The sequence below is a fragment of the Emiliania huxleyi genome (genome assembly GCF_000372725.1).
Source record: "Emiliania huxleyi CCMP1516 unplaced genomic scaffold EMIHUscaffold_3, whole genome shotgun sequence".
Lineage (NCBI taxonomy): Eukaryota > Haptophyta > Isochrysidales > Noelaerhabdaceae > Emiliania > Emiliania huxleyi.
Window position 1 is genome coordinate 808,019 of NW_005199770.1, and position 9,421 is coordinate 817,439.

The 9,421-nt window shown below is 65.9% G+C and overlaps 2 protein-coding genes across 2 annotated transcripts; one reads left to right on the top strand and one right to left on the bottom strand.

The window, feature by feature from the left end:
* Positions 1 to 1,619: 1,619 nt before the first annotated feature.
* EMIHUDRAFT_195232 (hypothetical protein) lies at positions 1,620 to 3,643 on the top strand (the record flags this gene model as incomplete). The annotated part of the gene is made up of 3 exons (XM_005775210.1): positions 1,620 to 1,632; positions 1,851 to 2,119; positions 2,279 to 3,643. The coding sequence occupies 3 exons, from the start codon at positions 1,620 to 1,622 to the stop codon at positions 3,641 to 3,643; spliced, it is 1,647 nt and encodes a 548-aa protein (XP_005775267.1).
* Positions 3,644 to 5,793: 2,150 nt separating this feature from the next.
* On the bottom strand, positions 5,794 to 7,044 carry EMIHUDRAFT_195235 (hypothetical protein; the record flags this gene model as incomplete). Its single annotated transcript, XM_005775211.1, has 5 exons — positions 5,794 to 5,895; positions 6,036 to 6,167; positions 6,227 to 6,380; positions 6,452 to 6,681; positions 6,910 to 7,044. The coding sequence occupies 5 exons, from the start codon at positions 7,042 to 7,044 to the stop codon at positions 5,794 to 5,796; spliced, it is 753 nt and encodes a 250-aa protein (XP_005775268.1).
* Positions 7,045 to 9,421: the final 2,377 nt, after the last annotated feature.

Below are 9,421 nucleotides of genomic sequence, written 5' to 3' on the forward strand. Positions count from 1 at the left end.
CGTGGGGGAGGGGAGGGTGGGTTCGGGTACCGTGGGGTAGGGGAGGGTGGGTTCGGGTACCGTGGGGTAGGGGAGGGTGGGTTCGGGTACCGTGGGGGAGGGGAGGGTGGGTTCGGGTACCGTGGGGGAGGGGAGGGTGGGTTCGAGTACCGTGGGGGAGGGGAGGGTGGGTTCGGGTACCGTGGGGTAGGGGAGGGTGGGTTCGGGTACCGTGGGGTAGGGGAGGGTGGGTTAGGGTACCGTGGGGTAGGGGAGGGTGGGTTCGGGTACCGTGGGGGAGGGGAGGGTGGGTTCGGGTACCGTGGGGGAGGGGAGGGTGGGTTCGGGTACCGTGGGGTAGGGGAGGGTGGGTTCGGGTACCGTGGGGTAGGGGAGGGTGGGTTAGGGTACTGTGGGGTAGGGGAGGGTGGTCGGCGTCAACCTCGACGCTGGTGTGGCCGAAGCGGGCGCACGGCGCCTGGGAGGGCAGGGAGAGGAAATGTCTCGGAAATGTCTCGGAAATGTCACGGCCCGGCGCCTGGGAGGGCAGGCGAGCGAGGCGGCGGCTGGGCGCCGCTCCCTTCTACAGTGTCGGAAGTGTCTCTCAAGTGTCTCTGAAGTGTCTCTCAAGTGTCTCTGAAGTGTCTCTGAAGCGTCTCGGAGTGTCTCTGAAGCGTCTTTAAAGCGTCTCTGAAGTGACTGAAGTGTCTCTGAAGTGTCTCTGAAGCGTCTCCGAAGCGTCTCTGAAGCGTCTCTGAAGCGTCTCTGAAGCGTCTCTGAAGCGTCTCTGAAGCGTCTCTGAAGTGTCTCTGAAGTGTCTCTGAAGTGTCGCTAAGGCGTCTCTGGGTGGGCCCGAAGGAACGCCTGCCAAGTATCACGGAGCCCCTTCGAGTTGGATGTGCCAAGGATGCAGAAGAAGGTGCGCGGCCGACGAGGGGGGGGGGCAGGGGCTGTGGGAAGGCGAGGCGCTGGCACTGCTATCGTGTGCGTGCCGCGCGCCTGCTCGAGCCAGGTCGTCGACGGCACGCCCCAGGTTCTCAGCCCCAACGACGGCGCTCTTGAGCAGCGCGGGGTTGCCCGAGCAGGCAAGGGGATGCCCTCCCAGATGCCCTCGTCGAGCGCGCAGTGGCCTGCATCACGGACGTGGAAGCTGGGCACCGGAACATTTGTGGGGCGACGCACTCACCGCTCGCGCGCCAAGTTCTCTCTCGGGCTGATGAGAAGCGAGTTGACGCGAACGAGCATTCCGGGCGATGAAAAGCGGTCGCGAAGTCGTCGACTCGGGCGGCGCGAAGCCGCATGTAGATTTTGCCAGATGCCGCCGTTGATCTCTGGGGTGTGACTCTGGGCGGGCTGGGCTTGTGTCGAGGGTCTGTGCGTGTCTGTCGGGAACTAGCTTGGGTTTCGAGCTGGTTTCGAGCCTGCTTGCCTGCTTGTGCACCCCTCGCCGCGGTGTGTTGGCGGTCCAAGAGCCGAAATGGGACCTTTCGTGGTCACGAAGGGGTGCAACACACTCAATCTCCGACCATCTCGAAAAGTGGGTGATTTGAGAGATACAGATTTTTAGCTGCCGGGTCCTTCGCCATCCTCACTTCGGGCTCCACTGTGTGGGCAAATTGCTGCGCGTTTACCAACCGATTATGGTGGTTTATGGTTGGTTTGTTTGGGGGGGGGGGGGGGGGGGGTTTTGGGCGCCCACACCATTTTTTTGGGGGTTTAAAATTTGCCCCGGGGGGGGGGGGAAACTTTTGGGGGGCCCACTTCAATTTTGGGGGGTTTACCAAGGGCCCCCCGGAAAACCAATTTTTGGGGGGTTTAAAATTTGGGGGGGGGGGGGGGGGCAATAAAAATCGCTTTGACGCGAGATTAAGGGCCAAGCAAGTCTGCACGTGAGAGTTACCTGAGGAACGCGCCAGAGTGGGCGCTCCAAAACGGCCCCAAGCTGCTCGTTGCGCTGAATGTCTGGCACGACGGCAAGCCCCCGCTGATCGACCAGTTCCCGGAGCTCCGAGCCGCCCTTGGCCTGACGCGGACCCCCAACCGAGCTCTCACCGACGCCGGCACCAGCGCCGGGCTCGCCGGCCTCGACCATATGCTCGACGCGGCGAGGGCTGCGGAGTCAGACGTCAGGCGCGGCCACGTGCCCAAGGACGAGCAGCGGAAGGCTCGGCAGGCGGCGCTCGCCCAGTTTTGGGGCTTGCTGCGCGAGTGGCATCTCTGTCCGGCGGCGGAGGGCCGCGGCCCGCGCGCGGCGGCGGAGGAGCGGTTCCAGTACTGGGGCTTCGCGGACGCGGCGCAGGCGCTCTACATCTTCAACAAGGTGTGCATCGAGGACGGGCACTACCTGCGGGCGGAGGGGCTCGAGGAGGAGGAGGAGGCGACGGGAGCATGCTGCTACGTGGACGACTGCCAGTACGGCCGCGAGGAGGGCGAGGATCTCCGCATGGTCTACTGCGAGGCATGCAAGACCTGGTTCCACGTTGAGTGCGTTCTCCGCCTCGGCGACCCGTACGACCCGAACGAGCGGCACCACCTCGCCTTCAACTGCAGCCTGTGCCGCGAGGCGGGCGCCACGCTGGCCAAGTACGTGCCGCGCTCGACTGTCGCCGTGAACATGGACTGCGGATTCAAGGCAGCGGAGGGGCGCAATGAGGGTGCCCTCGTGCCCGGCAGCCGAGAGACCATCAAGGATGAGTTTGTGAAGGGCCGCCTCGGGTCCCTCTCCATGAACGCGCTCTACCTCGAGCTGCCAGCCGAGGGGCGCGTCGAGGTCGTGATGCTGCGAGGATACGGAGTCAAGCCGACGGTCCGCGCCGTGGAGCGGAGATTCGACGATCTCCGCCTGTACACCTTCGAGCTGGGTCAGGGCGACCTGCATTCGGTGGCGACCTTCCGCCACTCCCCGGCGGCGGCCGTGCTGTTGCCGATCGGCGAGGCGGAGGGCGCCTTCGAGCGGACGAACGGCCGAGGCCGCCGCAAGACGACGATGCCGCTCCCCGAGAAGCTCGACCTTCTGTGCAACAACCTGCGCTATCACTTGGCGGTCAATGCGAACATCGGCCTCAGCCGTGAGGGCGGGTCGGGAGGCGGCTCCAGCGCCGTCTTCCTCGCAAAGCCGACCGTGTTCGAGCTCGGCGACGAGCTGTACGGCAAACAGGAGATGATCGGCGATCACGACGACGCCGCGGAGCTTCGCCGCATCATCGCTGCACGGCGCGACGAGGCGCGCGCCGACACCGCTCGCCGGCGTCTTGAGCTGCTCCAGCTGCTGAGCGGCGAGGGCGCGCCTACCGAGCACAAGTACGACCCGCCGAAGGAGGCGCTCTCGGCGTACATGCTCTGGTCGATGCAGGAGCGCAAGTCGGATGCCTACGCCGGCATGAAGGTGCCCGAGGCGGGCAGGGCGCTCGGCGCGACGTGGAAGACGATGGACGAGGCGGCGAGGGCGCCGTGGGTCGAGGCGTCGAAGGAGGACCACGCGCGGCACGCTCGCGAGATGGCGAGCGACGTGCCCAGTCCCGAGTTCGCGCGCGAGGCTGCCGGCAGCTCCGGCGCGGCCGAGAAGGCCGGCGCCAAGCGCACCCGCCCGCACGCCACGGATGGCGGCGACGCGCGATTTGGCGGCCTCTCTGCGAAGGCGTGGGGCAAGCAGCGCGCACCATGAGAGTCGGAGAGAGCGCGCAGTTCCAGCAAGATGAAGAGCGCTGCACCGGCCCGCCATCCAGCAATGAGCACAGACCCACACATGAGGTCTCGTCGTTGTGAGAGGAGGACACGTGTGTGCGTGTCTAGGTACGTCTGTTCGCGCAGAGCCGACAGAGGTAGGGGTCGGGAGGGGAAAATCCGCGTTTTTGGAGGGAAGCCGTCGGGCTTAATTTCATACACCCGCGCAAAGCACTTGCTGCCACGGGCAGTCACACAAGCCAATGGCGACAGCCTGGCGACCACAGGGACACCCACAACGGACACATACATAGTGCAACTTTCCGGCTGCTGCGCTGTGCGGACGCGCGCTCTACCGCGATCGCGGGCCTCTAGAAGGCCACTACATGGCCGCGCGCTCCTTGCGCGCACCGGCGCGCCTCCGCAGCTCGCCCGCCGAAAGCCTCCAGCCGATGTGCACGTCGTCGTTGAAGTTGGCCTCGGTCAGGATCTCCCAAGACCACGACACGTGCTCGTCGCGCTCGGCGTCTGCCGGCCAACGGATGCGCGCCGCGCCGGCCTTGGCGAGCTTCTTGCTTGTCGGGCTCCTGCTTGTCGGGCTCCTGCTTGTCGGTCGTGCCGTTGGCGATCTGCGCGATTGGGGCGAGTGTGGCGCAGTGAGCATCATGTGGCATGAGTGTGTGCGAGGTGGACGAGTGGCATGGGGAGGCAGCTGGTCGGGCGACGACACACCTGCACAACGGTGCCGAGGCACCACATCTTTGCGCCCTTCCGGCGCTGCCTGCCGCTCGCGTCCGTGTAGGGCACCCAGTAGCGCCAGCAGATCTCCAGCTCCGCCCCCACGAGCGAGTCGTCGCAGGGCGGCGCGTCCTCGGGTTGCCCGTCCGCCACGCGGTCGATCTCGCCCGCCTCCTCGAGCCGCACGCGCTCGCGCTCCGCCCGCTCCAGCAGCTCCTCCGCCCCGTACTCCTGGACGCGGCTCGCGATCTCCTTCGCCTGGACGGTCGGCGTGCCCAGCTCCTTGAACGTCTTGCGCCGCACGGTCGGGATGGGGCAGCGGTCCGGCAGCTCGCACGCGCCCCGCCGCTCCTGCTCCTCCTCGAGGATCTCCTTGAGGTGGCCGGTCAGGTCGACGACGGTGCCGATGTCCTCGTCCTTGTTTGAGCCCCACTGCAGCTTGTAGTTGAAGCTCAGGCCGATGACCCGCATCTCGCACTGCTCCCGGAGCCAGTCGAGCGTGTCCTGGTTGTCCTCGTCTGCGTGCTCTCGTCGTCCGAACACAAGCGGTGGCGCAGCTCGGACGTGGCGCTGTGCTTCAAGCTCAACGCTTACTACGTCCGACATTCGTGGGTGCGGCACGCCAAGCGCGCAACCATCTTCATCTACCTGCTCGCCACCTGCGCCGGCCTTGCCATCGCCATGCGGGAGGCGGTGGTACTCGACTATGCGAGCTCGCAGCTGGTGCCGATGGCGCTGGGTGTGGTCACGCTCTCGCACATGCACTCGCCGGCGCGCGGCATGGAGCGAGTCGCCTACTCGGTGTACCAGGCGCGGCTCGAGGGGCTGCTGTTTAGGTGGAGAGACCTTGGACTCAGCGCGCCGGCTCTGCTCACTGCGAAGCTGCTCGAGGCCACGCTGCAGGATGCGGAAGACGCTTCGGAACGGGCTTCGCGGGAGAAGCTCGAGGCGCTTGGACCGGCTGCCACGTCAAAGCCGGTGCACTGGGAGAATATGTTGCGCTGACGCGCCCGTGCGAGAGCAGCGGGAGTCGGGCCGGGTCTGGATTGGCATGGGGGTTCGGTGTCCGCGGCGACTGTGCGTTGCTCGCACTTTTCGACTCGCACTGGCGCACGCCGCGCGGCGCCACCGCGCACCGGCACCGCCACGCGCCAGACACGGGAAGACGGGAGACGAAGAACAGACGTGCCCCCTGCCCCCCGAGAGTAGAGAGCGCGACCCCGCACGTTTTTCTTTTATTGCGCACAGTAACCCCTTTTGAGTTTTCATATGAGCGCTCGAGGGACGACGAGGCAGTCGCGCACAAACTATATAGTAGCTCTTGGTGTAGCGCTCGATTGTGAGCGCGCGCGCCGCAGTTGAAGGCGTTGATGTCACTCACACACCGTGTTCTTGACTCTACATGCGGGAAGCTCACGGCGGGACGACCGCGGCCGTGGCGCACTCGCTGCGGAGTCGGTCGAGGTAGGTTGCGTCGGGCCAGCCGTGCCGCGTCTCGCCGCCCATGGGCTGCGTCTTTTGATGGATTCGCCACACCACCACGTCGGAGCGGCCTGTCGGGGAAGCGGGAAGGGAGAGGGGAGTGGGCGAGAGGAGAGGGGAGTGCGTGAGAAGAGAGAGCAGCGAGGGGCGCCTGTCGTCGCAGAGTCGCCGACCGCGAACGCCTTGCCCTGCGCAAAGGCGGCGCGGAGCAGCGCGAGCGCCTCGCGGCCCGTCGCGTCGTTGGGCAGGATTGCCGCGCGCCGCGTACCCGAGTACGCCGTCCCAGGGCGCGGGTGCTGCGGCCCCTGCATGCCGCTCGGGAACTCGTACAGCACCTGGCGGGGACGTGTCGTGGACGCGTCACGGAGGTGCCTGGCGACGCGTGCGCCTGATTGGAGCCGGGCGGCGCCTCGATCACGCCGCAGCCCGGGTGGCCGTCGCAGTCGTACGCGCCGCTCGCGCGGCAGCGCATCACTCCGCTCGGCTGCGGCCCCGGCAGCGGGTAGGGCTGGCCGCACCTGTGCAGCGGCGCAACGGCGGTGAGAGCGGCGCCTCCTCGCCGCGGGCGCCGCAGAGGGGCTGGACGCACGTCGGGCACTTTGGCGACGAGGCGAAGGCCTGCTCGACGGTCGACCGGTTGAAGGTGCAGCTGATCGCGTCCGAGTGGCACGGCAGCCGAACGACCGACTCGCCATCCTCGCCGAGATCGCACATCAGGATCGGGTCGGTGGCGCCCTCGTCCCACTCGCCCGGCCGGAGCACGCGCCAGCGCAGCACCGCCGCCAAATCGAGCGCCGAAGAGTCCCGGCACTCGAAGGTCTCGACGAACATCGTCGACGCGCCCGAGGCGGCCCCGCCGCCGCCTCTGCCGCCTCTGCCGCCTCTGCCGCCGCCGCCGTGCGCGCCGCGGCCGGCGCCGCCGGGAGCGCGGCCGGCGGCGCTGGCCAATATGGCGGGCCCAAGCCCCGCGGGCAGCCGCAACACCGGCCGAGCCCTGTGCGGCTGGTCCACCCGCCGCTGCATCCAGCCATGCGCCTCTCGGCTCACCACGTATGTGACACCGCCGATATCGATCCTCGCGCGCGCCGCATCGCCGTCCTGCAGGTAGAAGGCTTCGAGGAGGTCGCTCGTCGCCTGCTCGTACCGCTGCGGATGCCCGTTGTCGCCCAGCCAGGCCCACATCACGACGAACGACGGGGGACGCGAGGACCTGGGTGGCGGCTGCGCGCTACGCTCCTAAGCTGCGCCGTCGGAGGTATATTCTTCTCAATAACAAGGCTGTGAATCAGACGCACTTGCCTTCGGGGGCAATCCCGCTAGGGTGGGCGTGCTTTCACATCCTCACGAGAGTAGCTTAAAACGCACCTGACAGGCCACCCAGGGTTCGAGGCGTCAGGGGGTAGGGTAGGGGACCAACCCTACCCCCTGATTTGGGCGTGTAACGGACGTCCCGTGGCCGACCCCCCTACCCCCCTACCCCTACCCCGGCGGTGACCCCTACCCTTCCCCCCAAACAAAATGTCGGAACCCAGGGGCCGCTGGCTGGCTCCACACCTGGAGACCTCGAGAGAGTGTGCGTGTGCTCGAGACCTCGAGAGAGAGAGTATGCACATTCGAGCACACATACACATGCACCGGACCGATGCGGTGCTCGCCTGGCTCTCGCGTGACGAATTTTATTGGCCGCTCTGTGTATCTCGAGACCTCGAGAGGAGGCCGCCGAGGGCTTTCTTTCGGCGGGCAACGAATGTGGCGGCGGAGTGCGCCACATGCGCACCGGATTTGCCGCGCGCCCTCTAGGGGCCCCCGCGCCCCCCCAGACGCCAGAGCGGCCAAGGACCCTCTGAGGCCAAAATCAGCCAAGAGAGGCCACAGAGGCGGCGGGCACAGAGAGTCAGAGTCAAACCCTCTGTGCCGCCAAGGCAGGGGTCCGACCCGTCCTCAGAGGGGGGTCTGAGGCCTCAGAGAGTGTACAACCCCCTAGTCCCAGCTCCCACCCCTTCAAGTTCCTTCACGTGAAAGTATGACACGTTCGAAATACGAGAAGCGGCTATGGCATTACGGCTATGGCATAGCGCTTACATTACGGCTAGGGGCATTCTTCTGTGGACGAAGGTGAGTGAGATTGCGGGTAGGGAGCTCGGCAGCCGTGAGCTGCTCGACGCCAACAGTGGGCCACCAACCCATGGCGGTGAATCAATCGAGCCGATCTGGTTGGCCAGCACAAAGCCACCCTTGTCGATCCCACTGTACGTCGTGGTCATCGCGCTTGCTTGCCTTTTGGCACTTGTAGCGAGCGCACATGGTGCGGTGCGCGTACCTGAGCAGGCGGTGCGCGCCGCACGTGGCGCAGGGGCCCTGGGAGTAGGGCGCGCACGGCATTGACGCGGACTCAGGTATTTCTCGGGTATACCCTGTTTTTTGCAGGTATACCGGGTTTTACCCGGAGGGGGCTTGTAACGCTTGTTTTGGGACTGCCGTTCAACTGTGTTAACACCGACCTTTGCGCCAAGTGTTGACACGATCTGTAGTCAGTGCTGCCCCTGAGGTGTGTTAACGTTAACGCACCAGCCCTGATCTAGGCCACCTTTTGCGCAAAAGGTGGCCTAGTTGGTCGAAGCGCCGACCTTTAGGTGCAGAAGGTGGCCTAGTTGGTCGAAGCGCCGACCTTTAGGTCTAACATCTCTGACAGCCCGACAGCGCGTGTCTGGCAGAGTCTGACAGCAGAGTCTGCCATGCGAGACGATGATCCCGTGTGCTGTCTCAGACACCCAAATCTGACAGCCCGTCACGCGTGCGCCCCTCGCCGTCGACCCGAACGGCCCGTCGCCCCCTTCGGCCCGCTTCGGCCCCCTCCGCCGCGGCGACTCGACCCCACCGATCGCGCGCGGCAGTCATGGTTGGCACGCCGCACGACCCCACCCTTAGGCCGCCACCCAGGGTTCGAGGCGTCAGGGGGTAGGGTAGGGGCTCGCCTACCCTACCACACCCCCTGATTTGGGCGTGTAACGGACGTCCCGTGGCCGACCCCCCTACCCCCCTACCCCTCCCCCCTGCGTGTGCTCGAGACCTCGAGAGAGAGAGTATGCACATTCGATGCACATACACATGCACCGGACCGGTGCGGTGCTCGCCTGGCTCTCGCGTGACGTGGCGGCGGAGTGCGCCACATGCACCGGATTTGCCGCGCGTGCTTGATCCCCTGTCGCCACGGAGGGTGAACCTTCTTTTCTAGACCGGAAGGATTGAGAGCAGCCTCGCTCTCAATCCTAGAAGTCGAAGGATTGTGAGCAGCACTCCTCGCAATCGTAGCATCTCTGTGCGATTGCTAGCACCCACGCTCGCAATCCTACATCTTCTAGGACTAAGAGCAGCTCCGCTCCCAAGGTGACTGGTGACGCCTACGACTACTACCAGCGCGCTCGCAATCCGAGCAAAGTCTAGGATTGCGAGCAGCACTGCTCGCAATCCTAGCAACATGCCTCCGATTGCGAGCAGTAGCGCTCGCAATCCTACATCTTGTAGGACTATGAGCGGCGGCGCTCACAATCGTACCCAA